Source organism: Danaus plexippus, chromosome 7, assembly GCF_018135715.1.
Source record: "Danaus plexippus chromosome 7, MEX_DaPlex, whole genome shotgun sequence".
Classification (NCBI taxonomy): Eukaryota; Metazoa; Arthropoda; class Insecta; order Lepidoptera; family Nymphalidae; genus Danaus; species Danaus plexippus.
Genome location: NC_083541.1, coordinates 7,312,240 through 7,336,236, shown reverse-complemented (window position 1 = coordinate 7,336,236; position 23,997 = coordinate 7,312,240). Strand labels below are relative to the sequence as shown.

General features: G+C 30.5%; 1 protein-coding gene across 1 annotated transcript in view; it reads left to right on the top strand.

Moving 5' to 3' along the window:
* LOC116770856 (acyl-CoA:lysophosphatidylglycerol acyltransferase 1) overlaps positions 1-23,298 on the top strand; it is a 139,308-nt gene extending 116,010 nt beyond the window's left edge. The window contains exons 5-8 of the mRNA XM_061520944.1: positions 17,711-17,847; positions 18,595-18,725; positions 19,274-19,446; positions 20,055-23,298. Of these exons, the coding sequence (XP_061376928.1) occupies positions 17,711-17,847; positions 18,595-18,725; positions 19,274-19,446; positions 20,055-20,291 (678 nt within the window). The 3' untranslated portion in view covers positions 20,292-23,298. The remainder of the gene's footprint in view (positions 1-17,710; positions 17,848-18,594; positions 18,726-19,273; positions 19,447-20,054) is intronic.
* The last annotated feature ends 699 nt before the right edge of the window (positions 23,299-23,997 follow it).

The following is a 23,997-nucleotide window of genomic DNA, read 5'->3' as shown; positions in this document are numbered from 1 at the left end:
ATGTGTATTGTTATTTAAAATGAACTCTTGTCTTAAATGATGCTTTGAAAGATCTCCTGTTATGATATATTGTGTTATGAAAATCCTGAATGAATTCCATTTAGAGCATTTTATTTTGTCTATCGTCTGAGGTATGTAAAGATTTTACTGAACTATTAAATGTTCAAATCATTTAGGAATCACTTGTAATATATTTGACATTAATATTTCGATGATAAATATGTTATATGATAAGTGTATACCTCCACCTAAACAAACGGCTACTATTTGATGTTTATCTTAACAAAATAAAAATGACATAAACTAAGCAAATATTTGCAGGTGACTCCATACCTTCAAGTAATTTCCTTCGGCTACAAGCAATAGTCGATTTAAAAGTCGATAAGATGAGTATACACTGTACCCTTGAGGATAATTCAAGCAAGTGACATTAGTTAGAGAAAATGGCTCGGAAACTTGGACTTATTACAGTCAGAAGTTTTTCTGTTTGACTGAACGTATATTAAAGACTGATAGAACATATCCGAGTGTGTGAGATGCCTATGTGAAATTAAAATATTTTTCATTGTTTAATATTTTGGAAATCAATAAAATAGAGAGAAACTTTGACGTCCATTTAAGTACCTGTTAGTTAAATGACATTTGAATAATTATGTTACTATCCAACCTACAGGAAGAATCGATAGAAAAGCAAATTTATTAATAATCGCAATTTAAATTCCCGAGACGTTAAAATTTATTTAATAACAATATAGAGAATGAGTATATTTTTTATCACTAACTAGTTCTTGTTACTTATTACTCTTAATTAATATTAGATTGAGTGGTTAAAATCGAATCTTAATCCTTAGTAGAGTGTGTATTCTTGGAAATTAATTTGCAATTTTAATAAAATCGTAGATACATAGAGAGCTGCTAGTTACAATATAATATGTGTGAAAAATTTTAAAATATTAATGTAAACTTTTCATATTTATTACAACTACGTTGAGTAACGAAGAGATATAGCTTCGCTAGTGGTATGGGTACAACATAAATAACAGAATAAAATATTCACTGCGAGTACTTTATATTTTTATATTAAAAATTTTCGAGTATGCTTTTTGATAATGAACCAAACTGAAAACAGTTTGGAGTATCGAAAAATGTTATAATATTGTAGAGCTCTCAACTAAGCTGGGATTGTTTGATTTCTACGAACACAATGGCTGCAGTAACATCATAGTTATTTATATGATAGTATAGGACTACTGTTCACTAAGGACTTTTGTTATATATTGAAATTTGAAACTGAATATAAAAAAACATAATCAGCAAATTGAAGAACAAAATAAATTTTAATTATTAAAAATATACAATAGTATCAGTAATTTGAAGTAGATATACGTTCGTAATATTTTTTTTGTATATAGGAATTGAATGCACGTGTCATAAAGTCCTCAGAAAGATTAAGACTTAGTGGTAGAAAGTAAATACAAATAATATGTATAACATTATCCTACTGACAAACTTCACGTCATAAAATACATTGTAATTTCTGATATGCTTATGTAGATTCTAATCTTTAATTAGATCATGCTCACTTAATTCCAATATAGCTATAACAATATTAATTGTTAACTTACACATACGTTCAGTACATATTGGATCGACAGGTGCTAGGCATATTTAATATCATAGAATTAAAAGTATATAAAGTTGATGCACCAGAAACTCAATTACAACTGAGTTCACATAAAGCCAAGCAATCTGTTGTATCTTAGACTGTGTCAAGATATAAATTTATTTGCAGTTCTGTTCCACCCAAAATCTACCTGCGTTGCGCATAAAGGATAATTATGTGTAAAGTTTTATACAGCGAAATGTTTCTACGTGAAATATTCCAACTACCCCCCATATTCATACTTTGTAATATATGGTACAAGTTGTGGGCCGGGTCGGGTTTATTGAATTATCTACTCACACCAGTCATTGTATGAAGTTATAATGAATGGCCTCGGTATAAACGTTACGGACTAGGGCTATTGTTAAGCAATGATGGTCTTAACAGCTGTAAATTGAAGTGTACTCGAGAAGTTCAATGACCTTATCAGTGGTCCGTTGGGATTGAATGTGGAGACACATTAGTTTTAAACTTTTTTATCACTTTATATTGTACTGATTCTTTTGTATATTATAACAATGTATATTTTTTTATTCTTAAAAATGTTTGATATTCTCATAAAAATCATTTTCATTTTTCCCGTTCTTATTATTATGGAAGATTCTGTCGAGATTACTGTTGTTCTTCCCCAAAGATGGAGTTTCTGAAGAGGCTTTATACTATAAAGGCTCGTCTGCAAAATGCTATTACGTCAGCGTTGAGAGGGTCACTTCCGCCACTATTTTCGTTTAGTTCCTGGATTATGACATTAGTTACCGAGATTATCTACAAACGAGTTTTACTTAAAACAAAATTTTAATAGAATTTAGTAACTAAAATTATAAGAAGTTTTATATAGTTAAGTTCATAAAAGATTTATGGTGAATAAAATTCAACGTTGATTAAGGGGATAACTTTCATATATTAACCGTATAAAAGTGATAGAGGATAAAAATATGTATGTACTGATTGTATTGCTATTACTCTTAAATTTATACTAACCTATTATTCATAAACAATGTATATAAGTTAAGTTAAGTATATAATAGTTTATGTAGGTGCGTAAATGCGATAGAATATTCCATCACGCTGCTTGTCCATTACCATTTCCAATCAATAAATCTTGATAGATGTTAAACCAAGTAGGAATTGATTTGGTTACAGCATGGTTTGATCGCTCCCACTAAGTCGTCATTATCTGAGCACAGCTGCACAATTTTCCGATTCAGCGGATGATTAATTAAGCCTAAGACATAATCCTAATAGTTTCTAAGACCTCTTAAATATATTTATTGAACTGGTACCGTGTTGATATTCGTTGAGATAGGATTCTAATCGGGAATTGTGTTTAAGTATGGTGTGTGTAGTGCGAAACATGTTTTCTTCATTCCCAACATGCAAAGACGCAAATTATTTGTGATGTTTAATATTCCATAACGAAAATGCATGCACGAAAAAGTCATTCAAAAAATATTGAATGAAACAAAATTACGTTACGGACAGAGCACGGTTGCATCAATCGGTTTAGACAACGTGCTGACTAGCGGGATGCTCTGCACAAAGATTAATAAAACAGACGAGCCTTCACGTTATAACAAATTCGTTGAGATTTTCTCTTAAGTTATAATTAAGTATAATAGTTACCATGATTTAAAACTTTATTATTCATTTTGTTAAATGGAATTAATGCTGATAGGTTTAAAATTATAAATTGAATATTTATCTTATTTCATAGCATTCCCAACAAGAGATATAAATTAAAAATAAAAATGTATTTTAAAATAGTGTCTTTCGTATTCACAAAACACAAATAAAAAAATATATAGGTATTTTTTTGTAGCAAAATAGCTGCTGTTAGTGAAGAAACAAAAAATATCTAAACAATTCTTTTCAATAAATACAATACAATCTATTTGTATGTACAATGTATTAAAAATTATAGTGATTTATTACAGAAATTAAAAATAAGAACATTAGCGAAGTTTCAGCTTCTTCGTTGGTAATAATTTAAGTGTATTGATTTTTAAATATTTGATTAGACTAAACAGCAATTGCACATCTGCATCTTTCATCTGTAGAGCGGCGAGGGGGCGGCGCGTGGTACCTGCGCGCTGCTAGTATTGATTATTCGGTAGGCGTATACTTTCGCCACTGTTTTAATGTTTCAAATGTTTTTATTGTCCGACAGAGCTCGATAATGTGGTAATCAATGTGCGTCTGTTCGGTGATGATTGATTTGTTTGAATTATTTGACTGAGACCAAAATGAGATTGATTTTGACAGACATACATATAAATGTGCTCTGAGAATAAAATTGTACATTTTATTGTTATTTGAAGAGATTTGTTTTAGTGAATTACACCCGAATTATTAATATATATATTACATAGATAAAGGGAGAATGCATTTGTTGAACGATCATGAATTATTCAAACAGAGTATTTCAGTCTTTTGTAGAACAAAAAGACGAGTATCATAATATTATTTATATAGTTTTATTATTAGCTAAAAGTACAGCGCCTACTCGACCCGGAATTCAAATCCAGGACCACTCAAAAGTACTTAACCCTCGGGTTTAACGAAGCGTTAAAGAGATTAGACTTTCAGTTTTGTATAAAAAATTACTCACATGATAGCAACTGAAAAATGTAGTGATAATATAATGCTACATTTATTTGAGAATAAAATATATTAAAAAGATTTTACTTCGATTCAGTTTCAATGTTATTTATTTATACTTATACAAAGTGGGATCGTGGTTTTAAATTTTTAATTATAATCGTAGATGTGGGCATGGTTTTTAAATTTACTACAAAAATGAACTTTATATTTTTCCTTCTGTTGCCTGTATGTTATTGAAATATTTAAGATAACTTAATAGTTTCAGGAACGAGTAACTGTCAGCTAACTTCGCATCATTAATGTTATATAAATTGTTCATATGATTTAATTATAAAATTAACCATATATGAGCATTCTGACGTTTTTAAAATGTCATGTTTAGTTAATAAATTTATTGGTGTGGTATTAATGTTCGCGTTGATATAATAAGTATAAATACTCGTAAATCAATAACAAGATAAGAATATAAATAGAATTGCTTATTGAGACTACAATAACGTGTCGCGTTGAAGCCTTGCTCGCGTCCGTTGTTTAATCATGTTAATCATTTTACTTTATTCAATTAGTAGTATGCATTGACTTGACTATTTATGAGTAATAGAGTCTATGGCAACACGAAGCAAAAATATTTGGGATTGTCGAGAAGTTATTTTATACTTATTTGTTTAAAAATAATATAAATTAATTATTAATTACTGAGGCAACGTCTTTGTTTTTTCAACTTACTTTGGCAGTTGGCATGTAGATGCCAACAAGGCGTAGGCCTTGTTTTTATTAGTAGTTTACGGGATTACTATTGTTGTGCTTAGATTTTATTTTTACCGATAGATTTTTTTTATATCTTAGACATTCTTAAATCTCGTATAAAATTATCACAAATATATACATTTAATATAGTTTATACACTCTTACATTGTTTTCAATATATTAAATCAAATTTTAATGTGAAAATTAATATATTTTACCCGATAATTGAATTAAAATACACTCGTGGTTGAATTGAGTAGTATAAATTATGTAAATCCTATTATAATTATAAAGATATTATAAAATATCGGCTTTTAATATTTAAAAATTAATAAATTCTTGATATTGATTGGTATTGTATTAAAACTGAATTCTCGGATATAGTGAATATTAAAATTACTCTTACGCTATCAATTTAATAAACTGAAGTGTTCGTGTGACAGAACAGAAAAACTTATAAGGCAATAATTAACGAAATGTTACATATTATATTGGTATAGTATTTTAAGATCTAAATCTAAAATAATTAAAATTTCATGAATAAGTACCTTTATTTTGCTCAAATTGTTATTTTAATTTGTTTTGTGAACCCCAGTTCATGCTACTATGAGATCGCAGCTTTTTATTAGTTTTTTATTGATCAGAGTATATAATATTTATCTTAAGTATATAGAGTACAAGGTTCTATTTAAAGGAAGCAGGAATTTCTTTTTTCCCCCCAATTTTTCAAATCCCACGGGATATTTTCTCGAAAATCTCTTAGTCGAAACTCAGTTCCGACTCAGCTCAGGTTCACAAGGGCGTCTGTCTTACATCGATGCCAATACAATAGTTATTCAATACTGTATAAGTCATTTTATCAGCATGTATAATTCTCTTCTGGGATCAGTTCATCATAATATGTAAATATGCGCAATCAATGGACTCCTATCAGGATGTAGTGTAAGTGGACTGTTTTAAATTAAGTGACCTTTACTCTAATATATTTTCAGTGCAAGGATTATTGCGAATGCCTTATAATGTATGAAAGGGGCTTAGATTTATGATACCGCCTAACTTGTACTTTTTTACTTGTAGTTACTAAATATTTGCAGCTATTTGTAATGGAACCTGATAATGTTAGTGGTAGTAATAATACAACGTCACCAAACAATGGCTATCTATTAAATATACTTTTAGTCTTTCTTGTAATTTTATTATTACAATACTGAATTGGTTTTAGCAATAATAATGCGTAAAAGGTTTTTATATTAAGCGTGGGGAGGATGGGGGTACCAGCTAAATGAGCGGCGCGTGACTTGAGCCTAATAGTTGGTATAAATTCGGCTGTGGCTCTGCCTTTATTTGACACTTTCTTTGGGATCTCGTAGCATGTAATTGAGCTATTTAGATGGCACTTTAGTCCTCTAGATGATGCAAGAGAATGTCGTTTACAATCGTAAATATTAATAGGGAAATTCTTCATTTATACGGAAAATATATTTTCTCTCTAACAGACATCTTGTGAAGTGATTGTAAATAATTTTAATATCGAGTCTGCATCTCATGGTTCGAGCACGTTTCAGTAAAAAATAATAATTTAATAATTTGTTCTTGAACGATAGAAGGATCTCATTACTTGTTATAAACTTTAAATTGCCCCTCTCTGAAGGATTTCAGTGAATGCTTCCACTTACCTCCTACTTCACTGCCGCGTAGTATTATAGCCTACACCAGTTAGAGTAATTTTACTATTTTTATCATAATCTTTATTTCTATTTTATAAAACTACTTTTATTCCGTCATTGTTCTCGCATGACAATTTGTGTGATTCATTTCATCGACACGCTAACCTTGTTAAATAAAGATTTAAGCTAATTGTTGTTTTTGAAATAAATGATTTTTTTTTTATGTTATATTCCATATAAGTATATTTGTGCAACGCTGTAATTCTAACTTTGCTAGTTCTTTGTATTACAAACTGTTGTAATTTTACAACCCTTAAAAATATGATATAATTAATACAATGGGTATGTCATGCAAAACATTTTTTATACATATTTTTTTTATATCATTTCTGTGCACGGGTGTAAAAGTTATAACCGAATGAATAAATTTAAACCATGTCTTATAAAAAATTTTCTCGTTTCACATAAAGATAAACAATTTCAAAAATTACAAAGAATAAACTTGAACTAGTAATTTCAAACTGTCCTTTACATATTAAGATATTAAAGTTAATACGGTAATTTGTATGCTAAGTCTGTTCAGGTGTAATGTCACTTGGTTAATTGAATTTCCAAAGATAATCTAAAGGTTAATGTATGTGTTATCGCCTTTACAGAAGGGTCAACTTTCTGAGAACGTGTTATTTGATCATGATACTAAACATTTAATATTTATCTATTTATTTTATTTGCGACCCTTTCGAATTGATAAAAAAATAGTAATTTTCCGAAATTAGCTCTGAATTGAGAGGATTTTTTTGTTATCAACTATATGGAGCCATTGTTTATAAAAAAAAACAAGAATTCCATATCAAAATTAAAAAAAAAAACAGAGATTAGATATTAAGAAAACGTATATATTTAGTTACGTATTAAATTAGATTATTGAAAAGTAAATCAAAGTAGTGTTGGTTTGTGTACATTAGGTGTTTAGTCGATTTTTCTGCAAATATTTAAAATTTATTATTAGATAGGCTAAGTTTGTAAATACTATTTAAGTGTTAAATATTTTTTTGCTTTTTATTTCCTATACTGTTTTTTGAAGTCGGTGTTTTTTTTGACTAAAAAATAATTTTATTGCAACACGTTAAACACAATATACATTGAAATGCTTTGAAAATTTTGAGTGCTTTAAAAACAAAATGAAACAAAGCCGATGGATAGAGAAATAAGATTTGAATACCTCCCGATACTCTTAAATACATTTACCCAATAGAGAAATTTTAGAGTCAACAATATTGACAATATTTTTGCTAACCGAGTTATAAAGTAAGTATACTATTTAAAAAAAAAACATTGCTATAAAAATTATTGACTGTAATCGTTGTGATATAGTTGAGAATAATTCGATAGTTCCATAGGTATTATTGGAGATAAAATTGTTTAGTGAAAGTAGCATCTTTTAACTCTCATAGGTGAATTCGGTTCTGCCGCGTTGGCAGTCAAGAAAGTAAGACACTCAAAGGACCTGAACACAGTGCAACTCCTTTATTTGCGGTATTTTTATAATGTTAATTTAAGGTTTCATACTGTGAATAAGTGAAAATATAAAATTTGCAAATATTAAAATTATATTTAAACCAACATTAAATACATTTTTATACGGCAAAAAACATACTTCTGATGGACATATATAGACTGATTATGGTACTTTTTATTGAAAGTTTGAAACAATTTGAATTCTAGTTTTAGGCACCGGGTATTTATAATTGGAAAATAGATAATGTGTCCTTACTTTACTCTGTGTATTAAAAAGCGTGACTGTACTGTTTTTTGGCAGCTCCTTGAAACATATCTACATTCCCAGACGTCGGCGTTACCCTTAAGAGTTCTGGGGCAACAACAAATTTTAAACACATTCAAAAGCTAGTATTTTAATGTTCTAAACCTTTTCAAATAAAAAACGACAACAAAATCAACCCCGCCTATAAAGTCAAAGATATTTTCAATATTCATTGAATTTCACGAAATACAGCAATAAAGTTAAGGCAAGTGAAGTTTACAAGATTGCGTTTTTATTTCAAATTTTTCAGATTCAATTTCCAACTGTTATTGAGTGAAAGATTTCGCTGTCGACGCAAAATTGTTAGACGCAAAAATATCTCAATATTTCTTAGTATTTTTCCATTTATTTCAAATTTTCCTCGTTTATGGTCGCGGTATGCCGGGTATTTAGCGCTGAGCGTCGCTTTTATTGAGAAGAAAATATTTAATAAGAACGATTTTCTTTTAAACGTCTCACAGTTATATCGTTTTATGACAGGTGTAAACGATTTTAAACCTAAAGCTATTAATATTAAGTCACATTACTCGTCTCTCATAACATCCATCGTCACAAATGGATCTGGAAATTACAAAACAAGTATTACTTAATATACCATTCCAATGTATTGCAATACGATGATTGTAAAAAGTCATGGTACAATTAATCCCATTAAGATATTTTTTTTACTCTAGTTCATCGAAAACATATTCGAGTAAAGATAATACGATTGAAACGCAAAATTTGTCCATCAGTCGCATGTAACAGATTAGCTTCCAAGTCATTGATTTTTTATTTTTGTTTTACTTTTTTATTTATTTCGAACACTAATTTGAAAATCGATACTTTTTTGTAGATAGCGTTTTGACGTAAAGTTTAATTGTACTAGAGAAACATGTGGACCATGATGTTTAAATCTCTTCAGTTATACTTCATCGTTATATCAGTCAATATTTAGATGCAGAGTTTATAACGTGTTTGTAACAGTACTTGTGGTATTGAGAATATCAGAATACAAATAATTTGTATTGATTGCCGCTAATATTTTTATAATTATACCACAGTGTAAACGTCACCCCGTGAGGAAGACGGGAGGTGTCGGCCCTCACGCTCGTCGGAGGGACGAGGTGAATGGGCTTCTTTGATAATTTATTATTGAACGTCTTCTTTCATTCTTTCCTTTTGTGATATTGTCTCCATCCGTAGCTTATTTGTTCCGGAGTAATTTGTTTGAAAATTTCTTTTTTTCCCCATTTCCTCCCACTCTAGTTTTTTATTATGTCTGTGGCATTATACGATTTGTGTTCGGTTTCCATTAAATCATGAGGTTTTAATTAATTTAAGAATGGAAATAATAAATGTCCAAGGCGTAAAACAGAGGACGAAGAAAAGTTGAGATTGAAAGATTTCTTTGAGTGAGCTACTTAAATAAGTTGTTTTTTATAATTATCTTTCCATCAGCAAGTGAATAAATATCTTATGTATTTTTTTAATTTAATAAAATTATTTTGTTTGCGAAGTTCTCGTTTCGTTTTTAATTATTTCGTAACAAAAAAATATATAATTTATTCGTTTCAAATCTAGCAATAAATCGCGGAGTAAAAATACTAATATTTTTATAAAAATATAAACAAGAAGAAAACAAGTTAAAATTAATCCTGCGAAAAAGTTCAATGAAAACATCACCTGCGCTCTTTGCCTATATTTATGGACTTAATGTACTGGGGTGGGAGAGCGTGTTAACGACTGTCACAGAAATTTGGTATCTATTACACTGGTGTTTCTAATTAAAATTGTGTGCATTTCGCCGGTGCATTGGGGAGAAAAGGATACGCATCCAAACAGCGAGGGAGAGTCTAACAATGGGGCTCGTTTGATAAATTGCGATATTGTTGTTACCCCAGATACCATCCAGCGGCGACCTCTGCACCTTTCCGCTGACTTATATTTTTTAAACAAAACAAGCGAAGACGAAAGCTCAGGTTACAGCGGCCCGGCACATCACGTGGAATTTCTTTCATTGGCTGAATCTTCCATTTGGAGTTCTGGTTTGTTGGTTATTGAATTGTTTGAAGTTTAGTCAACTGGAGGCCTTTTTGTCAGCTTCTTGTTTTTGTTTTATAAAATTTCCATGTTAATATTTTTGAACAAAACCATCCTCGATCTATTGTTTTCAATATAATGTCACTGTTTTTTTTGTCTTTCTTCTCCCCATTCAACGTAATGGATTTAGTCTGTCCTCAGCTTTAATGTCACACGAGCGTCGAATGTTTGATGTTCCGAAGTTCTGAACTGTTCAAATAATCTATCTATATGTGTATTATCCACGCAATTTCAATTCAGTCCGCGGTCTACGGTCACTGCAAATACGAAAGCCTGGTCATTCGAAGCGGTTAGATACACATAAGTACGGTCGGCAAATAAAACTGTAAAGCCCTATACTTTATAAGAATTAAAGTTTTCCTTGTAAATCAGTTTCAGATCTAAATAACTGAAATAAGTTCATGTTCTGTTCCTGTGAAATAATATTTCATTCTACGTTATGTATTTGAATTTATATTCAAGAACTCTCCAGAAACAATCGTTTTTTTTATTATATCATCGAAAATGTCTATAGAACTTATAGACTGCTTCTACTATTGCTAACTACGTCACACTAATGTGAAATATTTTATTATTTTCACATATTTTCAGATTCAGACATATTTATATGCTGTCCTTACCCAGAGATCAATAAAGTCACATCCCAATAATGTGTTTGCGCGGTTAGTTTTATCGACAGTGGTGCATATGTCTCATTAAATTCATAAACAACGAACGTAGAATTAACCCATTGGGATAATATGAAATAGCTAAGCTCGGAATACATAAAGCTCAACTAAATATTCCAGTTTCGTGATCTCTTTGTGCTGCTGCGACGATTCAGAGTAATATTTAGATTAGAAAAATATTTTATGCTCCGTGGAGTACGTGCTGTTATAAAATTATTCTGCGATATTTATTCATAATTTCATTGTTATTATTTCTTTTATCCATTCACTTTTAAGTTAACTAAGATTCGATAGAGTTTTTCTTTGTTTCGAATAAACAATGACGGAAATGCGCTTGGTTGAGTTGATTTGATGAGGTTTTCCTGAAATCCTTTACTGTTGTTTAACATTGAAATGGTATTTGTAAATGTATATAGAAAGCTAGATACCGAAAGATTTTGCAATATAAATAAAATTAATATACTCATATATGAATAATAATAATCATATTCTAATTTGAGACAAATGTAGTTGAAAACATCGATCTAACATTGTGGGCCAAAAAACCAAAGGCAAACATAGAGTATGCACCATACACGTGTAAAGTAACAACAAAATCTGTTAATAAATCCATAATGTTAGTATTGGAAGTATTAACAGCCACAGTTTAAACGACCAATTCAAAAGGCCGACTAAGCGAGGCTCAGCATAAACAAATAATTGCTCAAATGACGTGTGAGTTTAGTTTAGATTTTAAGAGGTTTCCGTATCAAATGTCCTCGGCTTACTTTTGGGACGCACATTTCATATCCGAAGATACCGGATATGAGAAAAATATAAGTTAAATAAGGCTTTTTCCTTCATCTAATTACTTGGTTTTGCTCGTGATTTTTCTCGCATGAATTTTTCATATTGTAAAATTTACTTTATATTTTGCTTACAGTTCATAATATTTGATTTTTACTACAGCCCTCTTTATCTGTATTCGACAATGGTAGGAAGGTCGTGTGTAGATTATTCATGTGAAAAATAACCAAATTTTTTTTATAATATAGGGAAGTAGAAAAATCCTTTACAATCCAGGAAAAGGTTTTTACGTGAGTAAAAATAGCATGTGTACTTGAAAGGGTCGTATTTAAATAAATACTGTGAAAATTGAAAGGGACGAAAGTTACATTAACGACACCTTCAACGCTATCCGAATTTCACAGATTGACGACAAACTTAGGCAGCTATTCAAAGATAAGTTATATAGCGAGCAATTACAGGATTCGGAACTGAAGAGGATCGAGCTGGTCTGGAAAAGACAATACTTTTTTGAGTGTAAATCAATGTTCTAAAGTGTCATTGATTTTTTCGTTAGTATTCGCCATCGGTATTTTAATTTTGTTTTCATAACGTGATAAAAAACTGAGAACTGCATGTAATTTATTATTTTGACCTTCAATAACGTTTCAACTTTCGATTCTAAATGGAATTTTATCGCGACATTAGTTTTATTACAAAAAGTTTATTCTTTATCGATACTTCTAGATGCTTTGTATGTAGTAGGGTCGCCTACTTGGGTGGTCAAATCCCACCCGCTCCTTCCTCTCCCCCTCTCAGCGATGGGCTCTATCGCTTGATTAATACAAAGTTGTCCATTATTATAATTGAGGTATCCGAGTTTGTCGATTTGTTCTAATTGATAATTTCGTCTCGGCTTTGTCACAATCGATAGCACTTTAAAATTTCGGAAAGTCGATTCAGAGTTCCAAACTTGTTCTATAATTTGCTAACCTCTTTCCTAATGGGGTGCTATTTTTGTGTCATTTTGTGGTTATAGAATTAACACTTATACACTCTTAATTAAGCACAATTAAGACAAATAAATAGTAAACTCGAGGATTGCTAGTAATATTTACTGCATTCATTTATACGGTGTATAAATTAGCAGATGGTTTACAAAAAAAAGTGATGTATGTACCCCGACCTGTTAGCAGGAAGTATAGGTGACTGCCTGCGCACGCTTCAGCGGCCATTTTGTTCTTGCTAATTAAATAAACTGACGCGTGGACAAAGGTTTATTGCTCGGGACTTTCATTTTTTATGAGGGGATTGTGCTGTGTTTATAAATTAAGTTTTAATTGTTCTTGTTTAGGTTTTAAATATAATTCACGTATCTTGATGGTATACAATTTTTGATATTTTTTATTAATATTTCTTTGTTTAGAAATTATTCCTGATAACAAAAGAAGAACTTAGGTCTTAAATATTTAACAGAAACAATGATATTTATACGAATAAAAAGTAAAGTGCCAATTTAAATTCCAAAAGTTTAGGGTCTTAAACTGTCTCAACTCGTAGCATAATCACAAGGCGAAGATAAAACAACGGGAACTTCAACGAAAAACTATGCGTTGATAGCGGAGACAGAGACCAAACACACTTATACGACCTTTATTTGAACCAATCGCTGTAAAAATTGTAATGTCTTTTAATAAATAAAATATATTTTATTAAAAAACAACGTTGAATGAACATAATATGATGATGTTAAACCTAAAGTTACCACTTCAGTAATAGTGATAATGACTGTTTTGTACCTGATTAACATAAAACATGTATAGTTGAGAACGTATAAGTGTGAAACCTCCCATTACCGCTGAGGTTTGAAAATTCCCGGATCGAAAAGGAAATGAAGAGAAGTTTTGCTCCAATTTGCCGGCCGCGAAACTTCGGCCCGGGGAAATTAACTGGCTGGATACTTCCCCGGATTATCTTTATTTATCTTCGGCTCAGTATCGTTGTAATTAGGTTTTTTGGATCCCAGTCTCGTAACGGTTCCGAATTTTTGTCAACGTTTATCGGGATGGTCTTAATGAACTTGTTCCATCCATATTTGTTCCGTTGCTATATTTTATTATATCAATGAATTAAATTGTCGTGATTGTGGACATTTATTGTTATAAGTATATAAATAATATAAAATAATGTAACGAAATTATAATTCGATAACTTTAATCAATTTCACAGTAAGTATAGTATAATAAAGTAAGTAATAAACAAAAAAAAAAAGGAATATAAACGCTTTTCTCACAGTCACTATTGTTTCGATACACTAGAACGATGCGCACGCGCCGTTACAGTCGTTGGTTCGACATCAAGATAAACAAGCTCATTGAAAAGGTTATGCTTTTTAGTACTAATTGTATAATTACAAATGAGGAATAATGAATTATTAATTTTAGTAAGTTATTATTTACATTTATCGTTTCTTTTCAAATTTAATTCTCGATTTTATTATTTTGCACTTTTATAATATGTTTTAAGTACTTTGCAGTTACCTTTATTGTGATCAGACGTCTGATAGACGAGGTGAGAGATCGGTCCTCGATTAAAACCAAAAATAATATTTTTATTTAAATGTGTATTTCTAAAATTAAATGTTCAAAACTTTGTGATTATTGTATTCGGTTTTATAAGTAATTCCTATTATTCCTTTTTTAATATTATGAAACATCATTGTATTATTCTTATATATTTCATATTAACGATATTAGCAGGAAATTATATAAAAGCTAAGGTACGTAATTACTCTCCGAGAGCCACATCTACCATGTCTATATTCGCAATAGAGGACATCAAAATTATACACATTATATTTTATTGTTGAAAATAATTACTGTTACTTAAAATATTTGAGTCACTATTCAGTTGTTTCTATTTTTTCTTAATAATTATATTAAATAATTTTTAATAAGTTTGATTTGTTTCAACGATATTTTTTAAATAATCATTGAACAAGAAATTATAAATTGATGGAATATAATGTAAAAATGTTATTTATATGATATTTTTTTCTCGTAACTCAACGTAAAGACCTCTAACGATGCGAAAGTTCCATGTCTTTGAACGCTCGTTAGCCGTTCTTACATTTATTAGTGTAGTTTTTCTTAACGAATTTTGTTGGTACTTTTAATGGCCGGTCATGTAAGAAAATAAGTAGGTCCGTGTATTTGGCAGGTTTATGTAGAATTATCTCGTTAGCAATACGTTCGCTTAGATTTGTTCTGACCTGACATATAAAGAGAATAGTTATATTAATAAAGCCAAGTCACAAAGTCTTATTGAGTTATTCTTTGGAAGAAATTGTATTATTGTGCGGTACAATGCCGTAGGAAGTTATTGCTTTATAACTTTATTGTTTTCTGAATTAGCAGACTGAAATACCTATTGCATTGATATTTTAAATTGAATGTATTCAAATTTCATTACTTTCAATAATAAAGCACGTAGTAGCTTCCTTTGTTTCACTAGGCTAATGTCTAGCTCGATATAATAGGTATCTGCAAGAATGCCTTGCACCGACCGCGACCGAAAGGTCGGCGAGACCTTTGTACACGACAACCCCTCATCACTGTCAACCAAAACAAGTGTGCATGATGTGACTCATTTAATATGACGATTGTTAAGATTAACTGTCACATTAGAATTATTCACCCCAATGTACGCGTGCATACGTTTTTATATAATTACTTTACAATAAAATGAATAACCAAGTTTAATACAAAAAATAGTTGCACTTAAAAAAATGCAATAAATTTTGTAGAAATTTTAATTAAAAAATTGTAATAAATAATCTTGTAACCTTTTAAGTGGTTCTAAAGCTTGTACGAAATAATGTAATCGAACCCAGACACTAGAATGGTTATAGAACAAAGAAAGTAATTTAGAATGTAATTGCATTTGTCGGAAATCGCATTCCCACGAGAAGTGAACCCAAACAGGAATGGTTCTGAACTCCGATCTGGTGTCGGAAGGACTTTTGAAAACCTTAACGATCGACGGATTGAGCGGTTAGCCAATGGCATCGACACTCGCTTAATCCAAGGCAGCTTGACCACGAGCACTTAGTAGTATGTTTTAAATGAAATTTTTACTATAACATCATATCAAACCTATTAATTAATAAATTACAATTTAATAGTTTTGTATCGAAATATGTAACCGAGTATACTGTTATCGTGTGTTGTAATATTTGAAGTGTGTGTATATTAATTTATATCCCAACTATAAATATAATATAAAACTATTTCTGTCTTAATTGAAAACTACACAAAGAGGTCAGTAATCGTAATATTCTCGATACCATTGTATAATGCCACTGTTCGTGAGTTTGCTGTAAGCGGAGTGCAATTGGCCGGCCATCGAACCTGAGTAAACCAACGCTTGCTTTTTATTATATGCATTCCCCAGTTAAATGTAATTGCATAAGCACCGTACGGTTTTTATGTGGGTCATTTGTACAGTGACCTAACTTAGATTTCCATATCTTATTGAAGTACAGAGGTGTTTTTTACTATCTAAGAATATATATAACAAAAAAGAGCGAACAGCAAAATAAAATTAAAATAAATAAATCTTTATTTCTTTAATTATAAAATCTAACGTGAAAATATTTTGAAATAAATAAAACAAGATTCCCTAAATCATGTTAAGTAATAAATCACGGAACTTCCGATTCTATTCACACGAAACTGATGAACAAAATAGAATTTATACGCCAGCAAACTTACCCGGAGCTGACTCATACTAACAAGTAATTCTATTATCAGAAATATTCGCAAACTCTCAACTATAACACGATTAAGTTGTTTTAATTGCGGCACTTGTGAACAAACAGCGGAGCTCCCAGAGACCTCGATTCTTCTCTGACAACTTTGTGAGCTTTCTGACCGGACTATGCAGTTTATTAAAATAATATATGTTGGAAATTATTAATGGAAATGATATTATTATTTTAAGTCGACGCTTCTACCAATCTTGTAGTTTCCACAGACAGTTTTATATTAAGAAATATTATTCTAATCATTACTAATGGCATTATTGTTCGCTAGAAAAATTATTTGCCAGCGGTACTAATGTATGTTTATATGTTTTTATTTATTCAATACAAGCTTTTCATTATTCGATCGTATGTCCGTCGGTTTACTCGGGGCAAATACACTTGAATAAAATGGAATAACTACCCGCCTCCACAAGACCCCAATCAAGGGAAAAACTGCATTCTCACCCAGTGAATGCCGATAATAGCCATTACTAGCCCCAGCTTATCTACCGTAACGTATAAAAATATATTAAAACAGACAGACATATTGTGCTACCTACTATGTGGTTAATGTTTTGAAAATATTTAGGGGAATATTAATATGTTTGTTTAACGTGGAGATGGGTTTTATTTAGGAAAAATATATATGTATGTACATATACATATATGTATAAGTTTATTTTAAATTTAGTCTGCTAGAAAATTACTGTTTTAATTATTTATTAATCAAAATTGTTTTAAGTTACTCACTTTTTAGTTTTTATAGGATTATTATAAGTGAAATCAACACTTATATTGTGTTTAAAATCTCGTTGCATTAAATTAACATAGAATTTTTTTTGTTTGAGGCTTTCGTTTACGTATATTTTAAAAATGTATTTTTTGTTACAGGGTAAAGCTAAACGCGACCAATCTCTGGAGGAGCTGAAGGATCATATACATAAATATTACATACCGCTCGGCCGGCAATTTATGGTGTTGTTTCCAGAAGGTGGCTTCCTACATAAGAGGAAAGAAATTAGTCAGAGGTAATTGAATAATTGTACTGTACATTGTTTGAAAGAAAAATATACATATATAGAATTAAGCCAACACATTAGGCATTTATATTCTGACTTTATAAATACATAGTAATACCTTATAACTTATAAATTAAGTCCTTCTGGTAATAAAATCTTTTAAAATGAATTCTTCATAGTAGAATATTTTATATTTCTTAGAATCTATCGATATTGGTATAATATCGCATCCTGTTTACAGAACGTGTATAAAATATATTTCTTAGAAGTACAATAGATAGATAGACGCCACTTTGAAATAACGAGCGCCGACATCCGTTAAATTGGTCCTTGTAAATAATACTGAATTAAAGTTGGTCTTGCCATACGTTGGCAATGTATACTCGGATATAGATGGCAGAGAGAATTTTTATTCTGAATAGAATATGTTATCTGACTTTTGAAACTTAACGACTAGTATTGAACGATTAAATGGTACCTTAATGTTCTTTATATTATTAATTGATTACTTATAATATTATTTTGAAATTTATATTATATATTTATAAGGTTCGTATGTTGTTTTCAAAGCTATATTTGAAAGTAAAAAAAAAATCTTTTAGCGGTATCGAATTCACCTTTTCAATAGACTTTTAATAATCAAATCAATGTTAGTTTAGTAACTGGATACATCATTTCGATATTAATATTTTTTTTATATCTTATTTGACTAGAATGATATATTTCTTAGTTCTGAAATGTTTTCATATTATAAAGATTCGCCGAGAAAAATAATCTACCAAAGTTAGAGTACGTTTCTTTGCCTCGAGCCGGAGCTATGAAGGTGATTATGGAAGAAATTGGTCCCCGGTACGAGCAAGCCGGCACATCCAGGGATAACAAGAGAGGTAATAAAGAGTATCCGTCTCAGTTTTATTTAATAATACGAATATGTAATAGTCACTACCTGAGTTAAATTTAACGCTAGGATAATATTTTTGTAGTGAGAATATGTATGATTTAATTTTAAAGTCTGGTGGATGTGAGGAATGCTTATGGGTTAGCTGGAACTGAGTATATACGAGGAAGTTAGGAGTTAATCAACGAGCCAGCTCTTCAGTAACTTGGGATTCCTGATTGGCATCTCGACCACTGCATCCCATTGAAAATTACTAGTTATTTATGGGTTACTTTTTTATTGAAAGTTGTAATAATACAAGTAATTCTGAAAAGCAATGTAACCCAATTGTTCTACATCACGACTCCTCTTACACATAAAGTTGCGTTTAAATAATTCCAGCCATTTTTAACTTAATACATACATACAACAATAAAATAAATTTGTTCCGTCTCTACTTGCATTTGATGACATTTATTTCGTACTTTGAAATCACGAACACCATCGAAATTTCATTAATATGTATATATGTGTCTGTATTTATAATGTCTTCCATAGACGACTTCAATCAGAACAGTACAAAGACCTCAAAGGCGGATGCGATCGAGTGGATCCTAGATGTCACTATAGCGTATCCGGATCGTGTTCCAATTCATTTGCAAGACATCGTTTGTGGCATACGACCACCCTGCACCACACATTTGTATTACAGACTGTATCCCAGTAGCGAGGTTTGTGTGGACTTTCATAACCAAAACATTTATTACGGATAGACGATGATATATACGCTAATAATTTAACTAACTAAATTCAAGCACACAGATGTCTATAAGTAAATATTTGAATGAGATAATACAAGGTAGATCATGATTTCTACGAAGTAATAAGTAAAGTTAAGAGTATAATAGACAAAGCAAAGCCAAAAAACATAGTTTAATTTCAATCAAAGGAATTTATGGCCAATAAATATGTTTTAAATAAGAAATTTTGCAATAGAATTGATAACATCTCGTTAGAATCGTATCGTTGTACATCAACAATACAAAAGCATCAAAAGGGACCTGTGGTCCTAAAAAGAGGCAATATAGGTCTTGGCAACGCTGAGGTTTGGCAACTTGCCAAACGTTTATTGCATGGAAAATAATGATTAGATAATCTGTCATCGATATATTTACTGTCTCGAGTTTGAAATATTATTTGATATATTAGAGAAATTGTCTATTATTTAATATTTTGATTTTGGAGCTGTCTAGAAGAAGGATTCTTTTTGAATCTTGTATATCACGACTGACGTTAAGATTGATGTGTTATGAGATTGATATGTCGTTTTGATTCACAGGTACCATCAGACAATGAAGAGTTGACGCAATGGCTGTACGATAGATTTATAGAGAAGGATAAAATGCTCGAAGAGTATTACCGTACAGGAAAGTTTCCATCTAAAGGCAGTATCTCCGAGGTACCGAGGCAAGTGAGACAGGATAACCTGCGCTATCTCATACTACATTTATTTTTCATAGCTTCGACTTTCATACAATATAAAATGTTTTGCGAATTGTGGAGCTACTTCTGGTAAGATCGGAACCGACCAAGAACTACACTCATCTTGATATCATCATCTCTATCGTTAAATATGTCCAAGGTTTGGTCTTGGATATTTTTTTGTTAAAACATAATATCTTTCATCATACGATTGTTAAGGTTTTTTTTGTCAATGTCAATGGGCCATATTATGATGTAGCTAAAACTTATTTAGTGCTTTATTTTAAGTGTTTTTTTTTATGTTTTTTTTTTGCCTTGGGTTTAAAAGGAATCTGTTTGATTTCGCAGCTTAAGTACATGTCTACTATAATAGGGTTTCTCTTAGCTTAATATGAAATGTTACCTATAACTAGTATTGACATATCGGAAGTGTCCGATGTATTTTTTAAACTACCAAAAGCACTTTGTGTTAGTGAGAATTTTTTTTAATGTTGTGTGAAAAATCAAAGAGTGCTGTGACAATCAAGTCAATATGTAAGTACTTCTTAATATAGGCATAGGTTCTGTGCTCTGCGTCGTACCAAAATTTTTTTCATTTCCCACAATAATACTTTCGACTACAAATGAAGTGCAGTAACATAAGTTTGTTTAAAATCTTTTATTTAGGTTATAAAAGAAATCGAATCACCTCCACCTTATCATTTTATATAATAACGAACTATTCTAAACGTCCTTCAAAAATTGACGTTAATGGCACTTGCATCGCCGTTTGCGTTTTCTAGACGTGTCAGCGCTTCTATGAAAGTAGTCGAAAATCACGTTTCACATTCTATTTAATAAAGCTCCCAATTTTAAAATAAAATCGTATTTTACACAAAGGTTTTCAGGAGTTTTACGCTTTCAGAATACTAAATTATCCGTTAAGCGTAAACTTATCTGTTCTGTCATTGAGAGTTCTTGATCTTTGATTAATCTAAATTACATTAAGTCACGTTATATTTTACACTTAGTTTAAGGATCAAATTCGTTCTTTATGGAGCGTTTCATTAGGTTTTAATGTATATTTTATATGTTAGGTTTTGTGGTACAGAAAAAAATATGCCAAAATATAGTACGTCTGCCGGAAGTGCCTGGGCTAAATTGTAAAAGGCTTATTAAAAATATGTAAAAAGAAAATATAGACAGAATTCATTTCATGGTTGTGTGAGCGAGATAGATATATATCTGATCTCTCATCTTTCATACCAATAACTTGTCTGGTTATATAACTATTAATATATATGAATAATTCAGCTTCTATATGTCTTTTTATGAACTTTTAGATTGAATAAATGCAATCAGCTATGAGCTTTGTGGTAAATGTTGGCCAAAAGAGACGTTTCATGAATACCGTACTTAAGTTTTAGATTTTGAAGGAATACCAAATAATTTAACTACATTTATACATGTACGTCTACTGTCCCATAACAAATTAACATGACGCTCGCGTCCTAACAAGTTATTTTTAACATTAAATCGTTTATTGGTCTGACCAAAACATATCACTGTAATATCATTCATGTATATAAAACTGATGTCCGACTAAGTTCCTTTGTCCGAAACTGTGCCTTGTATTTATTTGAATTAATGAAAAGAAAAAAAAATACCAAATAGTAAATTTAAATTAAATTTATAACGAGAAAAAAAATTTTCACTATGAACACCGTTATTACCGAAGTTATCGAAAAATGTGTAAACCCGTATCATGTAAAAAGATATCGATAAATTATTTTAATGTATCGATTAAAATGAACTTTGCATGGAGATAAACCAATCACTAATATTATAAAAATATAATATGTTATTAATTTCAATATTTTCATTTTAGTTGCTATGGATTAATGTATGCGTATTAATATCGTAACTATTGTGTATAGTATGAGTAAAAAATAACTAACAGTATAATAATGCATTTACTGATAGAAAAACTGTTTTTTTTTTTCACTTTAATTATTTCCTTCCTGTTTTTCTCGTGACAGAATTTCGGGGAATTTCATAAAATTAACATTATTTTTATTGTAATGTTGAGAATTCTGCACACTCTTCTGTTTATAACTAGTAAAAAATATAACGAATTTAAAATTTATGTTCACTTAATACATTTAGGTGTAATAAATGTAATGATTCTAAAACACTAAGCTAGTTTTCCACCGTTTGAACCACGAAGTGTTTTACCTCAATATAATTAAAGTAGTGATTTTTATAAAGAATATAAAATAAAGTCACACTCAGCAGCTTCATGAGATTTCTTAACACTGACACACACATAGGTATTCTCTACAGATTTTTTTTGTATTTTGTAAGTATAAGTAGTTATTATTTCATTTTTATTTTTAGTTACTTTATGCGAAACAAGTAAAACTTGTTTAGGGGTTCCGTGTTGTGATTTCGCGATCAATGCTTCATATAAAATAGTGGGAATTTATTACATATAATTTTCATAGTACGGAACCCGTATCTCAATGCCTGTTGTGTTTCTATATTAATCATCTTAATTTTGTTGTTGTTTATGTTAAGTTTGTCATTTTTAGTTGTAGGTTTGACTGGGTGTGTGTGATTTTTGCTTTTTCAATTATTTGCCTTTATAAACATTGTTTGAAATTTTCATATCGATTTAGGCAAAGCAGGGGTTTAATGTAGTTTTATTTTAAAGATTCATGGTTCATTGGGTCATGTTGTAATAAATATTGCTATGATTTATAATTTACTTTTGTCCCTAAAATTACATTTACTATAGCTGTAGGAATTAATTGTAATTTGGTGGATATATATGAATTCGATGTTTGCAATAAGAATATTAGTTGCATTACGAACTTGCACCGCATCACATAAACGTTTCAGCGGTCGCGAAACTTTAGAGATTACAGTGTATTGGAAATGGTCGTATGTATAGGTTACATTTTTGTACTGTTTACATCAAATCGCATCAAATACATTGATTTGTATTTCAATTGTATCCATCATATTCGAACAGTTTTTGTCTGTATGAGTTGTGTGCTGATTGTAAATAGATTAAGGGCCTTGCTCTTCGGTTTATGAATAAAGCACATTGCGGCACGTGATTTTTGTTTCATTTCTACCCTCACCTGTACAAGAATGTTGTATTAAATACTAGTTTTTGTCTGCGTCTTCGTCCGCGTTAATTTCGGCATCAGTAATTTATGTGTAACTGGCTAAAAGTCGTGGTGGCCTAGAGGTTAAAGGCCCGTCTCTCATACCTGAGGGCGCGGGTTCTAAAACTGGCAAGTATCAATGTGATCTTTTCCGAGTCATACGTACTTCCTAAGAGTATTTAGACACCACTGACAGACGGTGAAGGAAAACATCGTGAGGAAACCTGGCCCATCTCCTGGTTTTAAGATAGCTTCCAGCCAATCTTGAGTTAAATCCGTATAACAGTTCTTGAGTTATCAAAACGACATTATTTTAAATATTGACAGAGCTCTCCTCTTAAATCGTCTTGAAAAATTGTTAGAATGTAGGTGACGATAATTCTGATTCTCATAAAAGATATAAATCCCGAAGTGCCTTATATTCGCCATCACGCGCCGATGTTTGAAGACAACATATTTCTATGGAAATATAAAATAAATAGGCTGCCCCTGAAATTTATTGAACAACGTTGGTGAACCAAAACGGATGAGAAATCTTATTTATTTCGAGACACAATAAAAAAATAAACCAAATTTTTACTTGATTTGTTTTTATTGGAAAGTAAACACTTATTCTATATTCTCAAGTATTCAATAATATTTTTTATT